Source organism: Pseudorca crassidens, chromosome 6 (assembly GCF_039906515.1).
Source record: "Pseudorca crassidens isolate mPseCra1 chromosome 6, mPseCra1.hap1, whole genome shotgun sequence".
NCBI classification, from domain to species: domain Eukaryota; kingdom Metazoa; phylum Chordata; class Mammalia; order Artiodactyla; family Delphinidae; genus Pseudorca; species Pseudorca crassidens.
Window position 1 is genome coordinate 88,465,936 of NC_090301.1, and position 27,583 is coordinate 88,493,518.

General features: G+C 34.9%; 1 protein-coding gene across 1 annotated transcript in view; it reads left to right on the plus strand.

Annotated features, from left to right (window-relative positions):
• LRP1B (LDL receptor related protein 1B) overlaps positions 1-27,583 on the plus strand; it is a 1,616,178-nt gene that overhangs the window by 840,257 nt on the left and 748,338 nt on the right. Inside the window, exon 13 of the mRNA XM_067742376.1 lies at positions 22,759-22,939. Coding sequence (XP_067598477.1) covers positions 22,759-22,939 — 181 coding nt within the window. The remainder of the gene's footprint in view (positions 1-22,758; positions 22,940-27,583) is intronic.

Consider the following 27,583-nt stretch of genomic DNA (forward strand, 5'->3'; position numbering starts at 1 on the left):
TATGTTTATGGCAGTTGCCTCTTCCTCCTGTGCTCTGGCAAAGGTACAACAATTCATGTGACCCGTTTTTACTGGAAGAGGCCTGTCACTCTGGATTTCTTTTCATTGTGTTTCCTTGGGGTCCCAACTTTTATTTGGACTCAACAAAAGTTGTAATCTTGTAGATTATTGGTCTTTCTCTTATTGTTACGTGTTTCAGTATTCTTTTGTGGTTTTGTGCATCCTAAGTGAAGCCTAATTCTTCATGTCTATAATTCATTAATACAAATGGGAATTTGAAGAATAAGATTGAAATATTTTTAAAAACTGCTTTTTCTTCCTTCACCTTAGCATTAGAATCAATTTTTAAAAGTAGCCGAGTTCTGCTTATGAATAAATGTAAATCCCTTGTGATGCTTTTAAACATCAGCAGTTTATACATAAAGACATTTCATTTGATGCAAAAATATTTAAGTGTTTTCTACTCTCAATAAGCTCATTTTGTATTACATTTTAACTAAAAATAAATAAATGAAGTAGTGATGTGAGTTTTCACTTTACAAAAAGAATAATTGGTTAATGCATTACATTATTAGAAGAAAAATCTGTTATTATTAAAGAGATGGTACAGGATGATATGATTAAGCTTATCTCAAAATCTGATTCTTATTTATTGATAAGATTTCTAGTCATATACCTATATAAAACATTATTTAATTACCAAAGATGCCAGATAGTAGGTGAAGTGTTCAGTACAAATGTAACTGTCATTCTGAAAGAGTTTTCATTCTATTTGAATGCATCTGTCAGATTACAAATGGGGCAAAGGACTAAATATAGGAATAAACAAACAGTTCACCCTGACTTTGTCCTCTATAGCCAAGAAAAAAAATCACTGAAAAATATTTTTTAGTAAATTGATACCAGCACTGTGAAATTGAAGAGTATATCATCAGTGATCAGAGATGATGGGAATTTCTTAGCTAGAGTGCAGATTTTACCACATTGACTAGACCATGACAAACCATAACCTAAAATATCCTAGGTGTAAACTTCAAATATAAGAATTGAAAAGTAGAACCTTATGGTCCTCATAAAAACTGAAAGAAATGAAAAAAAAAAGGTCTTAAGGTGATCTTTAGAGCAATTTAATAATTAAGCAAACTAAAAATAATAGGTCCAGATCAATCTACCCCCCCTGGCATTGACTATACCCCTCAAAAGCACACACAAAGAATGGATTGGGGTGTGTTTATTCTATTAACAGAAAATAATACTAGATAGCAGTTAGAGATGCATGAAGTAATGGCCCCAGGCCATACAACCAGCTGTGTGGAGAGATGGCCCTGACCACCAGGAGGGCTTCAGCACTCACACGATATCAGGCATCACAACCAGCCATGGCATCGGCCTGCCCCACCTACCAGTGCACTAACGACCCAAGGCAGGGCCTCACAGACAAACAGGCTTGGGCCAGCCCCCGCCATCAACATGCCCACAGTAGTCCGGACTTCCACAGCAGAAAGGCACATTCAGCTCACATAGGGGACACCCCAGGAGCATATAGTCTGGTGACCAGAGGAAAGTGTGCTGCTAGACCCCATAAGATATATACTATATAAGGCCACCTCTCCAAGATTAGAAGATATAATGAACCTACTTAATACATAGAAATAAGCACAGAGAATAAAGCAACATGAGGAAAAAGAGGAATATGTTCCAAGTGAAGGAACAAGACAAAACATAAGAAAAAGAATTAAAACAGAGATAAGCAATCTACCCAATAAATAATTCAAGGTAATGAGTATAAACATGCTCACCAAATTAAGAAGAATGGATGAACAGAGTGAGAATTTCAACAGTTAGAAAATATAATAAAGAAATAATCTAAGCTGAAGAATACAGTAACTGAATTAAAAAAAATTCATTAGAAGGAATCAATTAGATGATACAGAAGAACAGATCAGCAATCTAGAAGACAGAATAGGGGAAATCACACAAGCCAAACAGAAAAAGAAAAAAAGAATAAAAAATGAAGATAGTTTAAGAAAACTGTAGGCAATATCAAGCATACCAAAATTCACATATAGGGGACTCAGAAGGAGAAGAGACAGAGAAACGGGCAGAAAACGTATCTGAAGAAATTGTAGCTGAAAATTTCCCTAACCTGGCAAAGGAACCAGACATCCAGGTCAATGAAGCACAAAGAGCCCAAAACAGAATCAAACCATGGAGGCTTACACCAAGATTCATTATAATTAAAATATCAAAAAATTAAAGATTAAGAGAGTCTTAAAAATAAGAGAAAAACAACTAGTTACATATAGGAAACTCCCATAAGACCATCAAATTACTTTTTAGTAGAAACTTTGAAGGCAAGAAGGGAATGGCACAATATATTTAAAGTACTGAAAGGAAAAAAAACCTGCAACCAAGAATACCCAGCAAGGTTATCATTCAGAATTAAAGGAGAGATAAAGAATTTTATAGACAAGCAAAAGCTAAAAGAGTTTATCACCACTAAACCAGCCTTATGAGAAATGTTAAAGGGATTTCTCTAAGCAGAAAAGAAAAGGTCATATCTAGGAATAAGAAAATTATGAAAGAAAAAAATCTCACTGGTAAAGACAGGAGAGTTAGTGGATCTATAATTTATAAAGTTAGTAAGAAGGTTAAAAGACAAAAGTAGTAAAATCATGTATAACTACAATAAGTAGTTAAGTGATACACAAAATGAAAAGATGTAAAATATAATGTAAAAAACTTAAAATGTGGGTGGGGGAGTAAAAATGTAGGGTTGTTTGAATGTGTTTGAGCTTAAGAGATAATCAACTTACTATATATGTATATATACTATATATATATATAATAAGTATATATATATATATATATATGATGTTATATATGAACCTCCCCACCTACCAAAAACCTGTAATAGATACACCAAAAATAAAGGGAAAGGAATCCAAACATAACACTAAAGATGACCATCAAATCACAAGGGAAGAGAGCAAGAGAAGAAGAAAGGAGCAACGAAAAACAACAAAACAACTAGAAAACAATTTTTAAAATGGAAATAAGTACATACCTATCAATGAATATTAATATAAATGGACTAAATGCTACAATCAAAAGACAGAATGGCTACGAAAACAATACCCACATATATGCTGCCTACAAGAAACTCACTTCAGATCTAAAGGCACACACAGACTGAAAGCTAAGGGATGGAAAAAAATAATCCATGCAAATGGAAACAAAATAGAAAACCAGGGTAGCAATACATTCATAAGAAAAAATGACTTCAAAATGAAGACTGTAACAAGAGAGAAAGAAGGCCATTACATAATGATAGAAGAATCAATCCAACAAGAAGATATAACAATTATAAATATATATGCAAGCAACATAGGAACACCTAAATACATAAAGCAAATAATAAATATAAAGGGAGAAATTGACAACAATACAATAATAGTAAGGGCCTTTAACACTTCACTTATTTCAATGGATACATCATCCCCACAGAAAATTATTAGGGAAACACTGGCCTTAATGACACATTAGCCAATAAAGTCAGTTAATACATACAGAATATTTCATTCAGAAACAGCAGAATACACATTCTTTTCAAGTGCACATGGAACATTATTTAAGATAGACCATATGATAAGCCATAAAACAAGTCTCAATGAATTTACGAAGACTGAAATCATATCACACTTCTTTTTCAACCACAAGGATATGAGACTAAAATTAACTGCAAGAAAAAACTATAAAAAATACAAGCACATGGATTCTAAACAATATGCTACTAAACAACCAATAGGTCATTGAAGAAATCAAAGAGGAAATAAAAAAAATACCTGAAGACAAATTAAAATGGAAACACAGTGACCCAAATCCATGGAAAGCAGCAAAAGCCATTCTAAGAGGGAAATTTAGCGCAATACAGGCTTACCTCAGGAAACAAAAAAAATCTCAAATGAAAAATCTAATTTACACCTAAATGAAGTAAGAAACAAAACCCAAAGGTAGTAGAAAAAAGAAATAATAAAGATCAGAATTCAAATAAAGGAAATAAAGATGAAGAAAACAGTAGAAAAGATTGATGAAACTAAGAGGTGGTTCTTTGAAAAAAGAAACAACATTGATAACCTTTAGCCAGGTTCATCAAGAAAAAAGAGAGGGCTCAAATAAAATCAGAAATGAAAGAAGAGAAGTTAATAACACCATAGAAATACAAAGGATCACAAAGAATTTTATGAACAATTATACACCAAGGAATTGGAAAACCTAGAAGATATAGATCAATTCCTAGAAACATACCTTTTTCTGAGATTGAATCAGGAAGAAATAGAAAAATCTAAGCAGTCCAATCACTAGCAATGAAATTGAATCAGAAATTAAAAAAAAAAAAAAAACTCCTGACAAAAAAAGTCCAGGACCAGATGGCTTCACAGGTGAATTTTGCCAAACATTTAAAGAGGGCCTAACACCTATGCTTCTCAAACTATTCTAAAAAATTAAAGAGGAAGGAACATTTCCTAATTCATTCTATGAAGCCAGCATCAACCTGACACCAAAACTAGACAAAAACCCACAATAAAAGAAAATTATAGGCCGATATCACTGATGAACATGGATGCAAAAATTCTTAACAAAATATTAGCAAACCAAATACAACAATGCACCATGATCAAGTGAGATTTATCCCAGGGATGTAAGGATAGTTCAATGTCTGCAAATCCATCAATGTGATAACACGATATTAACAAAGAATAAAGAATTAAAGAATAAATATATGATCATCTCAATAGATGCAGAAAAATCTTTTAACAAAATTCAACATCCTTTTATGATAATAACTCAATGAAGTGGGTATAGAGGGACATACCTCAACATAATAAAGGCCATGTATGACAGTCCCACAGTCAACATGATACTCACTCTTGAAAAACTGAAAGCATTTCCTCCAACATCAGGAAAAAATAAGGACGCCTATTTTTGCCACTTTTATTCAAGGTCTAGCTACAGCAATCAGACATGAAAAAGAAATAAAAGACAACTAAATCAGAAAGGAAGAAGTAAAACTGTCACTGTTTTTTTTTTTTTTTTTTTGCTGTACGTGGGCCTCTCACTGTTGTGGCCTCTCCCGTTGTGGAGCACAGGCTCGGCGGCCATGGCTCACAGGCCCAGCCGCTCTGTGGCACACGGGATCTTCCTGGACTGGGGCACGAACCCGCATCCCCTGCATTGGCAGGCGGACTCTCAACCACTGCGCCACCAGGGAAGCCCCAAAACTGTCACTGTTTGTAGATGACATGATACCATGTATAGAAAACCCTAAAGATGCCACCTAAAAACTAATATAACTAATAAATGAATTCAGTAAAGTTGCAGATTACAAAATCAATGTACAAAAATCTGTTAAATTTCTATATACTAAAAAGAAACTATCTGAAAGAGAAGTTAAGAAAACAGTACCATTTACAATTGCATCAAAATGAATAACATGGCTAGGAAGAAATCAAACTAAGGAGATAAAAGATCATTACTCTGAAAACTATAAGATGATGAAAGAAATTAAAGATAAATGAAATATACTGTGCTCATGGATTGGAAGAACTAATATTGTTAAAATGTCCATACTACCCAAGGCAATCTATACATTCAGTGCGATCCCTATCAAAATACCAATGCTATTTTTCACAGGACTAGAACAAATAATTCTAAAATTTTTATGGAACTACAAAAGCCCTTCAATTAGACAAGCAATCTTGAGAAAAAAGTTCCAACTAAAAATATTTTGCACAGTGAAAGAAACCATCAACAAAATGAAAGGCGTCCTAATGAATGGGAGAAGATATTTGCAAACAATTATTTGATAAGGGGTTAATATCCAAAATGATACAACTCAACATAAAAAAACCCATGAAAAACACATGAAAATGTTCTCAACATCACTAATCGTCAGTTAAATGCAAATCAAGTTTGCAAGATACTATCTTACATCTATCAGAATGGCTATTATCAAAAAGATAACAAAGAGTGCTGGCAAGGATGTGCAGAAAAGGGTACCCTCATACACATGGTTGAAATGTGAATTGACATAGACACTATGGAAAACAATATGGATCTTCCTCAAAATATTAAAAATAGAACTGTAGATCCAGCAATTTCACTTCTGGATATTTACCAGAAAAAACAAACAAACACTAATTCAAAAAGATGTATACACTACAATGTACATTGCAGCATTATTTACAATAGCTGAGATATGGAAGCAACCTAAGTGTTCATCAATATATGAATGGATAAAAATGAGGGGTATATATGTGTGTCTGTGTGTGTATATATATATATATATATATATATACACACACACATATACACAGACACACACATATACATATATACACACATACATACATAATGGAATATTACCCATAAAAAAATAATGAAATTCGGCAATGAGAGCAACGTGGATTGACCTGGAGGGTATTATGCACACACAGTGGAATATTACACATCCATAAAGACAAATGAAATTTTGCCATTTGTAAGAACTGGATGGATCTTCAGGGAATTATGCTGAGTGAAATAAGCCAGAGAACTACAAATACTGTATGATCTCACTTATATATGGAATCTAAAACAAACAAAAAGCCAAATGCACAAACAAAACAAAAAACCCAAAAAGACTCATAGATACAGGGAATAAACATGTGGTAGCCAGAGAGGAGGGATTTGTGTGGGGTGGAGGAAATATGTAAAGAGGATTAAAAGGTACAAACTTTCAGTTATAAAATAGATAAGTCATGGGGATGTAATATACCGCATAAGGAATATGCTCAATAATATCATAATAACTTTGAGGATAGATGGTTACTAGGCTTATCATGGTGATCACTGTAATGTATGTAAATGTCAAATCATTATGTTGTGTACTTGTAACTAATATAATACTGTATGCCAACTATATTTAAATTTAAAAGTGCATGAGATGAGCTATATATACTGGTACAAACAGAACTCCCAGACAAACTGATAAATAAAGTGAGCAAAACAATATTTTTTGCAGGCAGCATAATCCGATTTATATAAGTATATTAAATTTTTTGGTAAGATTAATGAAGTGTTTATAGTAATTACCTCTAGAGAGGGCCATGTGATTTATTATACTACCATCTGACTGTCCTTTTAAAATATGTACAGCATGAAGTTAATTGGTAGCTTACTTAAGAATTTAAAAGAAAATAGCTATTACAAAGCAAAGTAATGCAGTTTTGTGTAAGCATGTAAAGAAGAGTTTTAATGAAACTGGTGAAACTGTGATCACTTTTGGTCACATTAATATAAGTTGTTTTCTTCAAACAGGGATAGTTTCTTTAAAAAAATGGATAGCTATAAATTTTCATTTTACCTCTTAAATGGATGTTATTTTATTTGTTTGTTTTTTGCCTGTAAATCCTTTCCCCAAATCTTCATAGCACTGAATTTCTTCCTTTTACGTTTTTACAAGGGCTTTTTTTCTAGAAGTAGTGTTTCTTCTTATTGTGGGCTAGCTGTGCTGCAATCTTTTTTTTTTTTTTTTTTGCGGTACGCGGGCCTCTCACTGTTGTGGCCTCTCCCGTTGCGGAGCACAGGCTCCGGACGCGCAGGCTCAGCGGCCATGTCTCACGGGCCCAGCCTTTCCGTGGCATGTGGGATCTTCCCGGACCGGGGCACGAACCCGTGTCCCCTGCATCAGCAGGCGGACTCTCAACCACTGCTCCCCCAGGGAAGCCCTGTGCTGCAATCTTTGTCTCTTACAACTTAGCAAACATCTATCTACTCTCATTCATAACTTAATTAGCTGTTAAATAGCTTCAGGACCAATTTTTTGTAACCTACACAGACTTAATTATTTTGGCAAGTCCTATAGAGCATTTCACATTGAGACTACTTTGTATATTATAAAGTTAAAATGTAGCAAAAGGAAAACAATTTTGTTTCATAGTTAGCTCTTATAAAAAAAATTAAGGTAAATTATTGAATCAAATATTTAAAATATTAAGTAGATAATTAAAATTATTGAAACTATTAATCTCAAATAACTAAGTAATGTTCTTCAATTCTGTAATTTGATAAATTTTTAAATAATTTTTATTCCTTCATAAGATATATATATATACATTTTGTATAAATATAATATTAAACATATTTTACATAGCTCCCTCAAGTTAATAATAATTATTTTTATAAATTTCGTGGCTTCAGTACTTAAAATGATATTTTAAACCAATTTAAATCTGATCCAATTGGCAAAATATTTATTTGTTACAAAATAGCATTTACTAAGCTCCTAGTATGTACCAAATATTTCATATAAAATAATCTGAATACTCAAGCTAACCTTTGAATGTAAGAAATACTTTTTTTTTTTTTCAAAAGTTAGGGACCTAGGTTTTACAGGAGTTAAGGAATGTTGTCCTATAAATCAACTTGTTACATGTTATCCTTGGGCTTTAACCTGTTTGTCTGATTGCAGAACTCCCAAATGCCATCTTCTTTGTAACAAGTCATCATATTTCCCCTAGTTATGCTGTTCATAAATTAGCATAGGTTGGGGATAATTATAAAACAGTTAGTTATAGAAATTTGGAAATGAAAATGTCCTTAAAGATCATGGTAACATAAAACAGAGGTTAAATGGGCAGGTGCAGAAGTCAGAGTGTCTAAATCGGAATTCTGCTCCATAACTTACCAGCTGTATGAGCTTGGGCAGGTTATGTAAACTCTCCAAAGCTTTATCTACTACATCTGTAAAATGGGAATAATTGTTCTCAGTTGCTCTGAGGATTGGGACCCATGATGTTTGTAAGGCACTTAGTACATGGTATGTACTTAATAAAGAAATAGCTGGCCGTGTGTGTGTGTGTTATTTTCTAATTTTACATAGGAAGCCGAATGGATTCAGAGAGGATATATCATTTGCCCAAGATCTAATGGATAGTTAGCAACAGAATTGTAACTAATATTCCCAGCTCCCAATTTATATTTCTATAATCTTCCAGCTATTTCGTATGTTCTAAATACCAAATTTTAAATATGAAATCATTTCTAAATTAAGTAAGTTCTATTATGATTATGTTCTGGAAAACTGTGACGTTCATATTAATTTGAGTGTTTAAATATATGGAGAAGCAGCAGTTTTCCTAGGAGGTATTTCATCTTTCTGCCAGGAATCCTGGTGACTATAATCCAGGTGAGATAGAATATGACTATTAAAATGCTGCACGAACTTTAGAAAAAATAATCTATGATCTAGAAAGATGTATTTATCAAATACCTAGTTCCAAACTATAAGTACCTTAATTATAGAAAGATGAATCTATTTCTTATTAAACAGCTCTTGAGACTGTTCTTGGAATATTACATAATTTGCTATGACAATGATAGTGAATTTTCTATCTATTCCATCTCAGAGATTTTCTTCCCCCTTATTCTTTGAATTAAGAGGTGCTGCCCTGTAGTAGCAGAATGTGAATTACTCTTTATTGAATATAATTTACCAATCCTTGCATTACTTACATTCCAAATTCCCTAGCACATTCAACTTTAGGATAACAAGAAAAACAACTATTTCTTATTGCCTTTTCCATTACATAGCACTTTTTGAGTAGTAATATTTTTTATCATCCAGGGTATTTATTTAAAAAATAACTCCAAATTTTGCTTTTGATGCTCCTGAGAATAGTGGTGGCATATGTCAAACAGTGGGGTATGGTACATCTTTAGCCTGATTAAGTGATATGTCTCCATGTGAAAATCTGTGTATGTTCATATGTGTGATTTTTCTCTCTGATTCAATTCTTTGTAGGTGGTATCTATAAAAAACAAAATGTTTTCTATAGTTCCAAATATTTGAATATTTTAAGGGTCTAGTAGTTAAACTGAGGATTTAATTTTTCTTCTAGATATTTGCCACTCTATGAAAATATGGGAATGATGATCATATTGAAACAGTAAGGGAGTATTCTTCACTAGTATTCTGGAGTGAATAAGCTAACCACACATTGTCAATTCCCTGTTATTTTTTCCTTCCCCCGCATTTACAGTGCTTACATTCATTCATTCATTTTTTAAAATTTTACAAATATTTACCAAGCCTTTACTACCGATCTCTGCTAGGGGTTTCAAGCATGAAATATACTTTTATCCTGCCCTCCTGTTCCATAGAGACAAATGGAAAAGTTGGCCTGTCCACACTTAACAGGAAGCTTAACAAGGCAGTAGGTGGTGTCCGGAATGGCACTCAGATATACTACTATGGGAATTTAAAGGATAGATGAATTTCACAGGGATAATAAGAGAAGATTTGTGTATCAGATAGAAAATTCTTTTGGCATTAAAAAAGGTGAAGGATTTAGAAAATGGGAAAATGCCAGAAAAGAGAGGGAATAGGAGGTAAAACTAGCACAGAGATGGGAAAGTGAAATATGCATATGGGAGTAGGGAAATGAGCTAGCATTGCTAACATATATTAAATTCTGATTTTTTTAAATAATACCTTATATATTATTTCACTTTACCTTCACAATGACCAAATAAGGGGAAGTCTTATAAAAATTCTTAGAAAGATCAAAATGAAAGGCTGCAGGAGAGTGAAGATGCCAATTTCTCTCTGACACAAAAGTCCATGTTTTCTCCAGAACAGCACATCAGTTTGCTAAAAGTAGTATCATCCACTGCAGATGCTTGGATCATAGGGCTTATAAAATAGGTTAGTGGAAAATAATTTCAGAAGGCCTTGTATGTCATTCGGAGGAAAGCTGGAATTATTGATGAGGTGATGTTGAGTCATTCACTTATATACTCATTCAAGCAACTAATATTTATTGAGATCATGTTATATATAGGCAATGTTCTAAGCCCTGGAGATATACCAGTGAACAAAACAGATAATATCTTATAAAAGTACATTGGAAAATATCCTGAAAGCACAGGTTTCATAGATGACTAAAAGAGGGAAAATAATAACCCTAAATTCTTCAAGATATGTTATTGTTAACAGAAGTCACATTTACTTCCCAGATTTACTGTAGCAAACTAGCATATGGTATCTCTGTATCCCAGACCAGGCTTATTCTAGACTCACACCTATGCTAGGAAACTGTATTATGTGTCCTCATACCTTTTGCATCACCCTCCCCCAAAAAGAAAAAGTAAAAGAAATGATGACCACTCCGACCTTCCTTAAATGAAGTACATCAACTCTCTTTTCTCTGTATTCTCTACTCACTATTCCTATGCAACTGGAAAGAATCAAAGTTCTCATCAAAATATACATTTTGGCTCTGAGTTTTTCAGACATAAAACAACAAATTAACTATCATCCAGTGTAATATGAAATGTTTAGACGACTTGAATGAATACATTGTAATGATACTAGTATATTTCATGGGTGGTAGTGGTCTGATAACTGTATGAAATATTTTAATACACAGTTGTTTTCTTCTTTGGTTAGTACACATCTGCCTCCAGAGGATAGCAGTGCTTTCCTGGCTCCAAAATTAGCACTTTTACCTCTGCTACTAAAACGCGTTTTTATACACTTTTATTGTATATCAAAGGTGTATGTGCACATTTTGAGTCAGAATACCTTGATATTTTAGCTGTTAGGGTATTTGTAACTTCTCTCAAACAGAGAAATTGCAAATAGTAAAATTTAGCTCACTATCACTTCAGGTAAAAATCAAAAAGTATCCTTTTTTGATGTTAAAAAAATATATCTAGGGATATACAAGAAACATATCATTCTGAGACAAATATTTCTAAGATATTTGTCACAATGTTTAACCATGAAATGTTTACCATTTATCCTTTTAAAGTATTTTTTATATATGGAATTACAATGAAATTTGGTCCACTCTGAGACTGCATATTTTTTAAGAGTAGTTTGTATTGCTGCTCTACTAGCTACAGATACCTAATTTAATATTTTTTGGTAATTTTGCCAGAAAATAATGTTGCAAAGAACTTTTCATTTGATGGCAAGAAAATTCATATTTAGAGAAATCAAAATGGACTAAAAAACGTTTGAGAAATATCACTTCGTTCACTTACAAGGTAAAACTCCAACTTCATAGAGCAGGGGTAATTTTGTTTTCCATAGGGTATTTGATAACATCTGGAATCATTTTTGATTGTCACAACTGGGGAAGGAGGTGGTCCTGGCATTTACTGTAGAGACTGGTGCTGCTAAACAGTGCCATGTGCAGGACAGTTTCCCACAACAAAGAATTATCAAGTCCCAAATGTCAGTAGTGCCAGTGTTGAGCAACCTTGTTATCGAGGATGGCAGGGAGGAAGCCTGCCACCACTGCATAGGTGCCGAAAGTAGAAAATGAGACTTAAGATTATTTATTACTCACAGCACAGCAAACAGCATTAGCATCAGCATAGTTGCTCTGGTTCCCTGCCCCCAGGTCTCACAGGGCGATGTCATGGGTCCGTATAAATGCTAAGCACGGAGTGAGTTGTGCCACAGATGAGGAACCCACGGCGTGGGCATCAGCACCTTTTGAGCAAACAGCCAACAGTATCACAAATAGAAAGTTTTCAAGTCCCCCTATCTTGTAGAGCGAACAGTTACGCAGTAGTCACCCTGTGGTCACCTTGATTTAGTTGCCTGTGAGACCAGCTATAGAAATTATTCAGTACCAGAAGACAGACAAGCCCTTACAGTTTGGTACCCTCATCGGTGAAGTTCAGGGAGACTTCAGGTCCACTGGGGACTGCCTCTCCCAATACCCATAAATAAGACCCTGCAAATAAGCACACGTCATAATAAAGGCTCACTTATCTCTATTGTACATGAAGATTTTACGTATAATCACCTCAAAAATGTTCCATATAAGTATTTTAAATTCACAGGGGAAAATATGGTTCTTTTAAGTTGTTTTTCTTCTATATAACCCATAATATCCTTGTTATTCCTTTTCTGATATTTGTCATCCCCTGAACGCTCTGGGTGTGGCTCCACCTCCAGGCATTTGCATGTGATGCTCCTTGTGTCTGGAACACTCTTCCATCAGCTGTCCCCTTGCCTCTCTCCTTTACCTCTTAGAGGACTTTGCTTACAGGCCACCTCCTTAGACCTTGCTGGTCACCTCATCTAAAATTGTGCATCTATGCAAATTTCCCACCCAAATCCTTACTGCCGTTAGCTGGTTACTTTTTCTCCTTTGTACTTATCCTATATATTTTGTATATTTTGTTTGTTTATTGTCTTGCTACAGGAATGTAAGCTTCAAGGTGTCAGAGGTTTTTGTTTGTTCATTGATAGAGCCTTATTAGAACAGTGCCTGGCATATAGTAGCTATGCAATGAATGAATATTCATTGAATGGATGAATGGGGCCTTTAATTTGGCTGTCATTACTTTAAAAATAGTAATTAAACTGATTAAACAAAACCAAAAATGATGAAGGTTGATTCTTTTTTATTCTAAAATAAGGAGCAATAAGTTCAATCATTATTATTATTTTTTGATTATCTTAAGTATTTATTGAAATTGTTCTGATAATGAGCTTCCCTGATGACTTTTCAGGAATCTTAAAAAATTTTACATATTCCCATAATTCATTTGAACTTATGTAACATTTTTAATTTAAAAAATGTGATTTTTAGTTAATACATGCAAAATATCCCTGTCTTAAACTTTGCCAGGCTTTCTGAATTAACATCTCATTTTCGTGCACAGCTTCATACCATGTTTTTCTTGCACAGTTGCATACCTACCTTGAATGATTTTATACTATATACTTATTTAGATAAATTATTCTGCACTAATTTTCTTTATGAATTTGCTGTGGAATTGCAAGGATTCATTTAGCATACTCCCTCAAAATTGTTAGAAAATATAGTATTAATATCACTATTTTAACTATCTCCCTTTTTCCTACAGATTATGCTACAGTTAACCTTTGACATCTTCTTTATATTGCAAATAATGCATTTCTAAAAACAGTCATCATTTATTTGATTATATTTTTAAAATTTAATTTTGAACTACTTTTATTTAGTTTGGTGGAAAAATTGCAAAATAGTACAGAGAGGTTTTGATATCCCTCAAATATATCCCACAGTTTTTCCTAATAGTAACATCTTACAGAACAATACCACAATTATCAAAACCAGAAAATTAATGTTGATACAGTTACCACTAAAGATCTTAATCAAATTTCACCGGTTTTTCCATCATGAATTTAGTAGTTATATTTTCTCAGTCTCATGTATTCTGTAACAGCATCTCAGTTTTTCCTTATATTTTATTTTAATATTTAACTTCCCTTATATACACGTTTGTTGAATCTCTACATTGTCAGCCATCTAATATATTTTGGTAAGAAATTAAAGCTACAGTTTATTGAGAATAATAATTTTGATTGGAAGGTTGTTAAAGCGTCCTTCACTTCAGTAATCTTGTTCATCTCCACTCCCCCTCTTTACATCCTACTTTTTCCTTCTAATAAATCATCGCTTATGTTAACTTTCTTTGACTTTTGCTTCTGTTTATAATTTTTCTTTGTACAATGCTAGAGATCAAACTTTAAAGTAGATAGGCACACTGGAACATGAGTCATATTTCCAGACTTAGTGTATTGACTACTCACTAAAAATGGGTCCTTGTGAATCACTTTACTTTCCAGGGCTTTTTTCATGATTTGTAGAATCTAGACGGAATTTATGATCCTTTAGCTTCCTTTTACCTCTAAAATACTGACTTTAGAACTGGATCCCTGCTTAGTTTTATTATTACATTTTCCTCTGATTTGCTGCTTCAGTTTTGCAAAACTACCTGTGGACCAAAGAAGGGTGTGACTGTACGCATTTTCTTAGATACTTATATGAAGTTTTTGTGAGATAAATTACTATTAAGGACTTGACTTCCTTTATCACATTTACCTATTATCCACACATGAAATTTGCCTATCATTTTCCCTCTGGGTACTAATGAGGGTCTGAAACAATTATACTTTTGATAATTTAGTATGTTAAGCTAAGCTCCAGGAGGATGGTCAGATGAGTTGACACATTTGTTCTTTGTCATGGTAATTATAAATGTAATGAAGATGTATAGCCTCTGACTTTTAAATTCAACATGAAATTTAATTATCACTATCTTTCACTAAACGTGATGCCTAAGCAAAGCATGTGCTACCTTGTTTTCTTTCCAAATTTCAGTAAAAATTATCAATTGAAGTGATACACCTATTTGAATGTTTAAATGACAAGTGCAAAAATATGAAACATATTAGAAAATATAGCTAACAAAAGTCATTTTTATGAAATTAAATTGTTCAAGTGACTTCTAATAGAGTTGCCTTTTCATCTAATGTGAAAGAGATGGAGTAATTTAGTATTAGTGCAATAAGTTTCAAAGTATTCTTTTTTTGTTATAAATTTATTTATTTTTGGCTGCGTTGGGTCTTTGTTGCTGTGTGCGGGCTTTCTCTAGTTGCAGCGAGCGTGGGGCTACTCTTCGTTGCGGTGCGCGGGCTTCTCATTGTGATGGCTTCTCTTGTTGCAGAGCATGGGCTCTAGGCACGTGGGGTTCAGTAGTTGTGGCTCGCGGGCTCAGTAGTTGTGGCTCATGGGCTCTAGAGCGCAGGCTCAGTAGTTGTGGCGCACCGGCTTAGTTGCTCCGTGGCATGTGGGATCTTCCCGGACCAGGGCTCAAACCCGTGTCCCCTGCATTGGCAGGTGGATTCTTAACCACTGTGCCACCAGGGAAGTCCACTTTCAAAGTATTTTATTTTTATAAATTATAACCTACTTCATAGGACTGAAAGGAATGTTCAAGAATATCTGTGATACTTTGCGTTCAGAAGCTGAAGTGATTTTTGCTCTGTTCTCTCGCTAAGTAGGCCGAATTGGGTAGTAAAAGGGCATGAACGGAAATTCCTTTCTCTCTCCCTGTTCACAATGAAGACTCATATTTTGCATTCTTTATGAGATGGTTAGTCAGGTATGGCCACAACATGAGACAGTGGAGAGGGTTCAGAAGAACCAAGTTTGTTATATTTACAGGTCCCAGAAACAGAAGGCACAGCACACCACAGAGGACCACATAGGAGACACACCAGGGTGGTCACAGGGCAAAAGACAGAAAGGAAGGGAAACCAGTAGGCCACAGGCTTTACTGGAGTTTCTGTGCCAATTTCTGTGGCAGGGAAAGATAAGCAATTTAGGATTGTCTAGTTTGAATAATTCCTTTGGGATTTAAACAATAAATCTGGTCACTGTTGGTGTGGTACCTGGCCCTGGGATGATTAGGCAGAAGAATATTGCCTCCTGCAGAGACCAGGTAGAGGAGGTATGGCTCTGGAGTGGTTAGGTTGCATCTCAAAGGCAAGTTCTTGGCTGTGCCCTTTGCTGTCTTTAGTAATTGGCTATCTCCAGGAGAGGTAGTCTCCCCCCAGCTAGAAAGGCTTTTTAAAGATTTCAAAACATCATAATATGCAGAAAATAAAAACATTAAATATATTTACAATACAACTGGGATATTATCTAGAAATTTGTCGTGGAATATTGTAAAATGAGCTATGTACTCATTCCATAACTGTGGGGACTTTCATAAATTGGAAGCTACTCTGGCTTGCATGGTATATATGTTGCAGTGTTGCATCTGGAAACAATGAATGTGAAGAGTGCCCTTCTGCCCAGAGCATTCAGCAGTATCATTTCTGGACTGCAGGCATGGCAGTGGTGTATTAGTCAGGGTTCTCTGGAGAAGCAGAACCAATAGGATGTGTACATAAAGAAAGAGAAACAGAGCTGTATATTTAAATAATTACCTCACATGATTGTGGAGAATAGCAAGTCCAAAATCTATGGGGTAGAGTGACAGGCTGTAGATCCAGGGAACAGTTGATGATATTGCAGCTCGAATCCAAAGACAGTGTAGAAGCCAAATTCCCTCTTCCTTAGGGGATCTCAGTCTACTTTCTCGTAAAGCTTTCAACTCATTGGATGAGATCAACCCACATTATGGAGAGTAATCTGCTCTACTCCAGTTGTACTGATTTAAATGTTAGTATCATCTAGTAATACCTTCACAGCAACATCTGAACTGATGTTTAACTGAATGTCTGTGTACCACAGCCTAGCTAAATTGACTCATAAAATTAGTTCATCACACATGGCTAGCTGAACAATATGCTTTAAGATGTGATAGTGTAAACAGAGAATTCCCATAAGGGCAATAGCCTGGAACCCAGAAATGTTTTTTGTTTATGGTCATATTCATATACTTCTTACTCTATCTGTATTATTAAAGACATGAATTATGACTTTTTAGGATTTTTTTTCTCCATGGATCCCTCACATTTCTGCATGTCTTAGAGTGAGGCATTATTTGCCTTTTGTTCTGAGGTATCCTAACAAGGATGCTTGCATAGAAAAGAGACTTGGAAGAAGAGGTGGACTATCATCAGGTGCAGATAAGCAGGCCTGCTTATTGCCCATTAGAAAATATTTGGGTTTTCTAAATTTGGAATTCTTTTCCTGCAATGCAATCAACTGTGTGCGAAGGCATCCATATGGGCCCATCCCAGCTGTCCCCAGGGGACTTTGGACTAAAGGGATACCAATCTGCTGATGGCCATGCTGCTTGCTGCGCCATAAGTAATAAAGACTTCTCTATCTGTCCTACAAGTTTTGTGTCATCCGCCGTCATCCATGAAGCAGTACCAGGCTAACTTCTTAGCTTGAAAGTAGGGTAAAATCTCAGTTCTTAACAGTTCTTGAAATGTTTCATTTTACTCATCACTTTAGATTACTGTATTGGTAACTATGACGCATACTGTGGCACTCTCTCTTTTCTTACATATGTTCATCACTGCATCAGAGATGACATATCCGAATGTCCTAGAGAGACCACCAGTAGCACCCTCTCCCCAAAGTGAAACAGAAAACACGCTTTTGATAATAGAAGGAAACCGCTATATTTTAATGTATTCTGTTCATCTGAAAAACAAGACCCTTATATGTACTTTACATATCTCTTTGACGAAAACAGCAAAGTATTTTGTTCTCATTGAGAGTAACTTGTGTATTCACCCTCTCCGACCTAATAAATGAACTGAGGAAGGACTTGGAATGAAAATGAGGATGACCATCAACCAGCTAGCCATTGGGGACAGATGATGTAGAACACCTTAGTCTGGCCAAGTACTCCTGTAACCTTATGAGATAGAAAATTCAGCAGGCAACTTTACTGCCACACTGTTAATTAAAAGAACTTCAATCACACATGTCAGATACATCGCCTCAGGCCTTATTGAAATGCACAAAGAGAATTTGAATTACTTGAACTGTAGGAATATGAGGCAGGAGAGTTGTCCAAGCACTGACTCTGAGGCAAGGTAAGGCATCCCTGGCCCTGAACAATGCATAGGGCATTCCCAGTCATTTAAGGCATGTGGTCATACTCTGAACTGATGCAAACACTTTTGGAATACTTCATTCCAACTCAGAAAAATAATGTTCGTACTAAGGATAGAAGAAATTGGATAGAAGAACTTGGATACATTGGAAAAATAGAGGCACTGTGTTTTTATAATGGCAATTATGGGGTGTAATTTCCAGTTAATTCCTTATGATGTTAATCAAATTCTGTTGTAAAGCATCAAGACATGCATTAATCTGGAGATCTGGTTTATGCACCTTAAGGAAACTAAGGCCACTGCTCACATCCTTGGCCATTTAACTTTTTTTTTTTTTTAATCTTGGACCCATTTTTAAAAGTTGAAGTTCCTATTTTAAATATAAAAACTTTAATCCTCTTCTGTTTCACAAATGTATAATATCTAAAAATCAGATCTGTAATGATGTTTTCATTTTAGAAATATGTTTTCCAACCTGTTTCAAATGCTTGTTTTATCTAATCCTAGATATTAAATTACTTTAAATAGCTTTCTGTTTTATTTATTTTAAATCCACATAATTATTCTTTTTAATTTACATAAATTTTATTATCTCTTATTCATCCACATTTCATTAATGGTAGGTATCACTTGTAGGAAATAACAATGCTACCATCAAGAATTTTTCACTTCAGTTAAAAAATCTAGCTTTGATGAGATGTTTTTCTAGAGCACTATTTATATATTCTGTCCATTTATAAAAGTTATTCTTCATGTACTAGAACAATGTTTACAAAGAAAAAGTAATGGAAATTTTAATTGAGTCAAAATAATATGTTAACCTTAAGTATTCACAGAATAAATGAAAAAGTCTGTTTTTAATCTGAATTATATGGATAAATGTCTCATTTTTTCACTTAAAAAGGAACATATAGACATAATCTTAATCTAAAAAGATTATAGGAAACCATTATTTACTGGAATTATTCTCCTTTTTTGTTTTGAAAAGTACAAGCATGTTGAGTTCTTGTCTCTCGATTAATGAAAATGGGTATTTAGTGAAACGTAAGGGAGATTTTTACCAGATTAAAAAAAAAAATCATACTCTTTGCTTTCGTTATGTAAAAATAATGATGATGATGTAATGAATATTGATTTTAGAATGTAGAATACTTCAACTCTACCCAAAGGTATCAAAGCAATCTACTTTAACAAACAACTTTCTTGCATTTGATCAGTCATGTGTTTCCTTGAGCTAGTGATTAGTATCTCTGTAGTTACCTATGTTTGTTTGGAAGTTCAGTGCCATAAACCTTCATATGTTATTGATCACCTAGTTGAAGGGTTTTGGTCATAGAGATCCTAATAGTCAATCTCAGGGAGGCCCCATCCAAACCCTGTTGAGTGAAAAATTAAGTGTACGTAAACCAATGCTCTATATGTCTTAGTGTTTCATCTAAGTCATAAGTTAAAGGAAGATGTCAAATGATATAGAGCCAGAGTATTTTCCTTACCAATGTATATTTGTTGAGAAAGGGATTCATTGATTCTTCTGGCTTTGTCCTACAAGTATAAAAGAGGAAGTTTCTCCATGTCTGGTTAAAGATAGCCTAAAAAAATTCCCAAGTTGCACATAAGACTCATTTTTGAGTTTTTGTTTTTGTTTCCTTTTTAACTTTCATTCATCCACATCCTTTCCAGAACAGAAAAACAAAACAAAGCGTGTGCACACACACACACACACACACACACACACAAATAATATTAAAAAACATTCTAGGCTCATTGATTCATTGCTGTCTCAATAGATAGGTAGCTAAAGAGAAGATTATAATAATAATGATACTATTAGTAATAATATTCATAGCAACATTTATGTAGTATTTATTATGTGCCAAACATTATTTTTAAGAGTTTTATATATTCATTTAATCCTCAAAACAATCCTATGAGTTAAACAGCATCATTACATCAGTCTTAAAGATCAGGTGTAACTCGCTCAGGGTTACAGAGCCTAGGAAGTGTGGTTCTAGAACTTGTGATCCTAATCACTACTTCATGCTATTCAAACATTTCATTTTTCAAAGACAAAACAAATGAACCAATTAGAGACAGGATCCTCCCAAGTTCTGCTTTTTAGAATTCCATTCCATCCCACTCTATTTATTCACAACTGACTCTGCATATCGTATTTCTAATTAACTTTGGCCACCAGTTAAAATGTAAGGAAATATTAATGAAAAATTCCTTTAAAAGAGAAAAATGTAAGGTTTATTCCTATCAAAAGAGCCAGGATTTATATATGTATGTATGTATATATATTATTTTTAATCCTGATGAATTTATAAAAACTAACATGTTGAGAATTTACAATATTACAGGCAGTATGCTAAGTATTTTACATGCAGTAGCTAATTTACCTCTTGTTTACTTATCCTACAGTGTATTATTGTCAGTGTATTATTATTATATAATACAGTGTATTATTGCTGCTATTATTGTCATCCCTTTTTTTTTTTTTTTTGCGGTACGCGGGCCTCTCACTGTTGTGGCCTCTCCCGTCGCGGAGCACAGGCTCCGGACGCGCAGGCTCAGCGGCCATGGCTCACGGGCCTAGCCGCTCCGCGGCATGTGGGATCTTCCCGGACCGGGGCACGAACCCGCGTCCCCTGCATCGGCAGGCGGACTCTCAAACACTGCGCCACCAGGGAAGCCCCTTTCATCACTTTTTAAATGGAGAAATTAAGGATCAGAATGACTGAGTTACTTACCCAACTGTCAGAAAAAAATTTCAATCAACTAATACTACAACTGCTTCATATGAAAATGAAAAAAGTATTAAGTCAGATGTGAAAAGGGAATGTTTTAGAAATGAGAAGGTTATTGAGGAAGAAAGTTTCTATGCTGGGTTAGATTTCAGATGTAATACAACTTTTGAAAACCAACAACAAGACAAAAACCAGCCACAGACTATGATAAATAGAAAAGAGTAAATAGCTACTCTTTTTCCATTATGCCAAGGCAGGAAAGTGCTCAGTAAAATTAAGTGTCAATAAAGCAAAGACAAAAATGAAACTTTTTTCTAAGCATAGGCAAAATTAACCTGTGAAAATTACTCATACTGGTTGGTAATGAAGCAGATAGCTTAGTGAAATTGAGAACATATCTGATTCACTATAATCAGATTTTCAGTTAGATCAAATCACACACTATATTAGTCATCCTGAGTTAGGGCACATGCTGATTAACAGAAAGGGTCACAAAAGAAAATTTTATTTTTTCCAAGGCCAGAGGGCCATGATTAAAGAAAATGATAATAGTCAATGTTTATGACATCTGCGTATGAGGGAAGATGTCATGTAGATTTCCCAGTAGTGTGTGAATGCTCATCTCTGTCTCTGATGTACTACTACCTGTTGTTGTGTCCAGTAAGTGCCAGTTCTCTACCTCACACCCAGGAGGAAAAGAGACAAAGGCTATCCTGGTTTTGAAAGAAGAGAAGTTCACAGTAATTTCTCGTGCAATAGAGGGGTAGAATTATATTTAGGATGTTGTGTACAGTTTGGAGGATGGTTTACCGGATGGCAAAAAGTGAGGAAAAGACTCACCATAGGAACAGTGCAGTTATAAAGATCTCTACATTGGGGATCCTCTGACTTGGATTTTATCGCTATTCTACCACTGCTTATGTGGTAATAAACTATAAGCCTTCATTCTTAAGTGTTAGAGTTTCCCTTTCTGTAAAGAGTTGAATTAGGGGAGCTCATATGATTTTATATTTGAATTATAACTGCCTGTATCTTAGAGGAGCCTGTAATAGCATCCTTTGTAAAGTAAGTCTAGAATATACAGAAATATTTTAGTGTTTCTTTGAGATTCACTGTTCATGCAGTTCCATGATAAAAGCCTAGTCTGGGCTTTCAAAGGTGTGCTTCTGCTGGACCTGTTCAACTCTTGGCAAAAGGGCCTTCATATTATTTTGGTTATTCAGATTACATATTACATGTTTGAACATGCTTACTTTCTGAATGTATTACTAGATCATGTTATTTGATTTTTCTTTTGAACAATCTATGAGACTACTTTTACTCTGAGAACTTATCTTTTACCCTTTCTTTTTCTCATCACTTATATTTTCCTGTTTTTCTGCAGATCACTGTTTCAAATAAAATATCTCAAGAGAGGGCCTGGCATTCAAAACAAAATTGAAAAATATTCTATGGAATCATATTTGCAAAAATCACACTATAAAGAGTTTATAGATCAGAATGTATTCCTTTTAAAATTATACTTTTTATTAAGTAGAAGGTAAGTAGTGGACACTAATGAAAAGTTTCTTTCTTTCTTGTTTTTGCTTCTTGCAGATCTGGATAATGTGGAGGGCATTGCTGTGGACTGGATTGGAAATAACCTTTACTGGACAAATGATGGCCATAGGAAGACCATTAACGTGGCTAGGCTGGAAAAGGCTTCTCAGAGTCGGAAGACTCTCTTAGAGGGAGAAATGTCCCATCCCAGAGGGATTGTGGTGGATCCTGTTAATGGGTATGCAATATTTGATCAGCTTTATATAAGGAAAATTATATTAGATAAATTCGGTTTTTACATATTTAGTATTAGTAAGTTTTATTTAAATCCACATGTGCATTCACACATGAATGGCCTCACTGGGAAAAGTTGCTCATTTAATGATTATCTCTCCTAGAGAATGTGCTAAAAAAACATGTCAAGATACATTGAACTGAAATAAACAGATTATTTGTATAGAGAATATATTTACTTGGTTTATTCAGACATGCACCATAATTCTCCATTTTAGACAGCCTGACACCAAGATAAATAATCAATTCAACCAGCAAATCAATCAATTTAATTTTTTAAATTAAAGGCTATTGAAGTTTAAAGTATTCAAAAAATAGCAAGTTTCCATTTTTTGTACATTTACTGTGGGCCAGGCATTTTGTTAAATAGATTACCATGATCTATGTTGTGATTCTGCACAATAATACTTTGAATTAGTTGCTGTTCTCATTCTTGTTTTACAAAGAAGAAATTTGTAATGGACCTGCAAAAGACCATTTGATTATTAAGAGACTGGATAGATATTTAAATCCAAGCAACTTGCCTCCAAGACTTTACTCAGAGCCACTATACTCCACTACTTTTTTTTTTTTAACATCTTTATTGGAGTATAATTGCTTTACAATGGGTGTGTCAGTTTCTGCTTTATAACAAAGTGAATCAGTTATACATATACATATATCCCCATATCTCCTCCCTCTTGCGTCTCCCTCCCTCCCACACTCCCTACCCCACCCCTCTAGGTGGTCACAAAGCACCGAGCTGATCTCCCTGTGCTATGCGGCTGCTCACCACTAGCTATCTATTTTATGTTAGGTAGTGTATATATGTCCATGCCACTCTCCACTACTTTTTATTAGTCTAGGTTGGTAACTCTGTATTTTTGGACATAACCATAGTTTCCATATAGTGACATCATTTTATAGTATGTGTTACTTGTTTCAGGATGGATTATTTTGTGCAATTTTTGAGAATATGTTTTCCTTTGATTTTTATTCATAGCTATTACCTGAACACAAGCAACAATGTGCATATAGAAATATTAAAGAAATGTGAAAATTCCTAATAGAATCTCAGAATTAAATGAGTGGATTGCATTTTCTACATGTACAGTTGTTGTATGTGGTTTTTATCCCCTCCGTGGCTTATATTTCACTGTTTCAAAATGGTACCACAAAATTAATATTTTTATACCTTACTATTGCATACAAAAAAAATACTTAATTGAATAAGAAGCACATGACTCCCTTATAAACTGAGATCACCAGATTGCAGTTCCTAAAATTGTTTGTATTGAGAATAGCTCCAAATACAATCGGTGCTTCTTTCCAGGCTGACCTAATCAGTGGATGAACTCATTGCATGTTTTTTGTAAGGCATAATTATAAAGTAATTTTAGTGATTTTATGTGTGGATTCTTTAAATTTCTATTTTATTCCTGGACTTCTAAAGCAAGTCATCTATTTGACCTTTAAACCAAGGCAATCTTAATGTTTAGAGAAAATATTTATTCCATGCTGTCTAAACCTCCTTGAAGCAAGATGTTTCAAATATATCTTTTTTTTTTTTTTTTTTTTTTTTTTTTGTGGTACGCGGGCCTCTCACTGTTGTGGCCTCTCCCGTTGCGGAGCACAGGCTCCGGTTGCGCAGGCTCAGCGGCCATGGCTCACGGGCCCAGCCGCTCCGCGGCATGTGGGATCCTCCCGGATTGGGGCACGAACCCGTGTCCCCTGCATCGGCAGGCGGACTCTCAACCACTGCGCCACCAGGGAAGCCCTCAAATATATCTTAAAGCAACATCTTCCTTCTCAGTATTCTGTTAGAGGAAAATATTTTCCGATGGAGTCAAAGGGTCTTTGAGGTGCTTGGGGAGATGACATAAATGTGCAGGTCATAGAATTAGATGATTTGGAAGAAAATTTAGGGGCCACTAGACCCATCTCTCTCTTCAAATTCAGGAATCCACTTCAACACTTCCCTAAGAGGCAGGCATCCAATTTAGATTTGAAACCCATAGTATCTACATAGTTCAAAGTATCTGGAGACAAATCTGATTGATATGACATTTTTTCTTTTCAGTAAGGCAGTAAGTGCATCCCTATAGTACGTATCTCCCAACTAATCCTATATTTGCCTCTGATGTTGCAAAGAATGGCTCTTCTACTTCTTCCATCAGACAGATTTTTAAATATTATAGAATACTGCTATTATGCACCAACCTGAAAAAAAAACCTCATATGTGTATGTATATATGTGGATATGTGTGTGTAGGTATATGTATATACACATGTGTATATATGTATATATACACATATTTTCCCCTAACAATATACAATGCCCAGAGCTCTGATTATGTATACAGTGGTTAACAAAGCAGGCATAGCCTTTACCCTCATGAAGCATCTTGTGTCATCTGAAAAGTAGGGAATGGGCAGATGCCTCAATGAATAAGTACCAAATGAACAATGAATGTAATTTCTAGAGACCAAAGTGATGGAGTCAAACAAACAGGTTGATGTGAAGGTGACTAACAGAAACCTATTTAAATAGGCTTGCAGAAAGGCCTCTTTAAGGGGGCATCATTTAAGCTGAGACTTAATTGTAAAGAAGGAACCAGCCATGGAGAGTGAGGAAAAGAGTTCAGATAAAGAAAATGGAACAACTGAAATCTTAAGTTGGGCAAAAGCTTTACTGTCAGAGGAACTGAAATGAAGATGGACTGGATTATAGATGGCAAATGGGAAAGTGACTGAGGATGCAATTGGAAAGGAAAGCAGGGCCTTGCCCACTACCATGAGAGATATGTACTTTGTCTTCAGTGTAAATGTAAAATAGAGAATTGATATAGTCACATTTATATTAAACAACAACAACAACAACTAATCTTACTATTCTGTAGAGAATGGATTGGAAGACAGTAGAAGTAGAAATGGAACCATGTGAATTTAATTGTCCAAATAATCATTTGACGCTAATATAAGTTTTTGAAAAGTGAAGAAGAAAGTTTAGTTTGGAAAACTCCATTTAAAATAGGATAATATAACTTTAATCAAAACATTTTTGTAAAAACCTGGTTCATTTACATTTTTCTACCATAATACCTTTTTGCAGCTGTACACAGGAGAGCATCACAGATTTTCTCTGCCATAATAGCCTATTAACAAAAAGTACTCTTCAGAGGTATGGTTTTATCAAAAGCGTCATAACCAATTATAGAAATCAGTAAAGGGATAATTTTTCATCTATTTATTAAAATATATTGTTGAGTGACTACCATATAGATCAGTAGAAATCAGTAAGACAGTAATTGTATTCAAGGAGTTTATAATCTGGTGTGCTTGGTGTACACACACACACACACACCCCCCCCCAATACACACACACACACACCACACTCACACTTTACCTATAAAATAAAATAGAATGAAATACATGCTCTTCGGGAATTCACTGAGGTTTTTAATTCAGAATTGAACTTTAGAGGATGGATAGATTTCCAAATGAATAGGGTCCCAGGGGACCCTATTGGGATGTGCAGTCATAAGGTTAGTCACTGTACTCTGAAGGGACAGTATGAGTAATTGTTAGAGGAAGCTAATGGCAGTTTTGAGGTGGGATGAGTTCATTAAGGCTAGAGCAGGGGACATTCTAAGGAACATAGCAGGAGGTGAGACTAAAAATATATAGAAATCTTCAATGTTGTAAGTAAAAGTTTTGACTTATTTTGCTGACATCAGAGTAATTGGAAGGTTTTGAGGATAAAAATCACATTTTTCAATTCATGATTTAGGAAGATAAGTGAAAGCCATATGATAGCTCTATGAAAGACAGTCCGTTGGGAGTTCTCTTTGAAAAGTGATGAAAGACAGACTGTAGCATTTGTAATAGCAACAGAAAAGTGGGAACTGAGACAACAGACAGGAAAGAATAGGATTGGCAGGCCTCAAAAATTGTTGAAATGGGGCTTCCCTGGTGGCGCAGTGGTTGAGAGTCCGCCTGCCGATGCAGGGGACGCGGGTTCGTGCCCCGGTCTGGGAAGATCCCACATGCCGCGGAGCGGCTGGGCCCGTGAACCATGGCCGCTGAGCCTGCGCGTCCGGAGCCTGTGCTCCGAGCGGGAGAGGCCATAACAGTGAGAGGCCCGCGTACTGCAAAAAAAAAAAAAAAAAAATGTTGAAATGGGGGTAAACCTGGAGGAGGAATCAATTATGATGGACTATTCCTCAAGGTGATAGCTACAGATGAACTCCCTCCTTTGCAATCATTTCAAATCTCATAATTTACATCAATAACTTAGAAACCTACAGCTCCAGTTCTGATTTCTCAAAACATTATCTCCAAGAAAAGATGAGTCCAAAGCTAAGTGCGTATTTCCCTCCAAACAGGATTTTCTATATCCCTCTCTCAATTAAAAGTACCACATTCTCTAGTTAACAGCTAGATATTATGTCATCAACTCAATCAAGTTTTTTAAAAGTTATTTCACTTCCATGGCAGAAAATCTTAAGGATTTAAAAATTTCTGGGATTGACCCGCCAGATAATACAGTTTAATTTGGGGGCATGATTAATATCAACAAAGCCAAGCTTAGTGCTACAGAGTACAAAT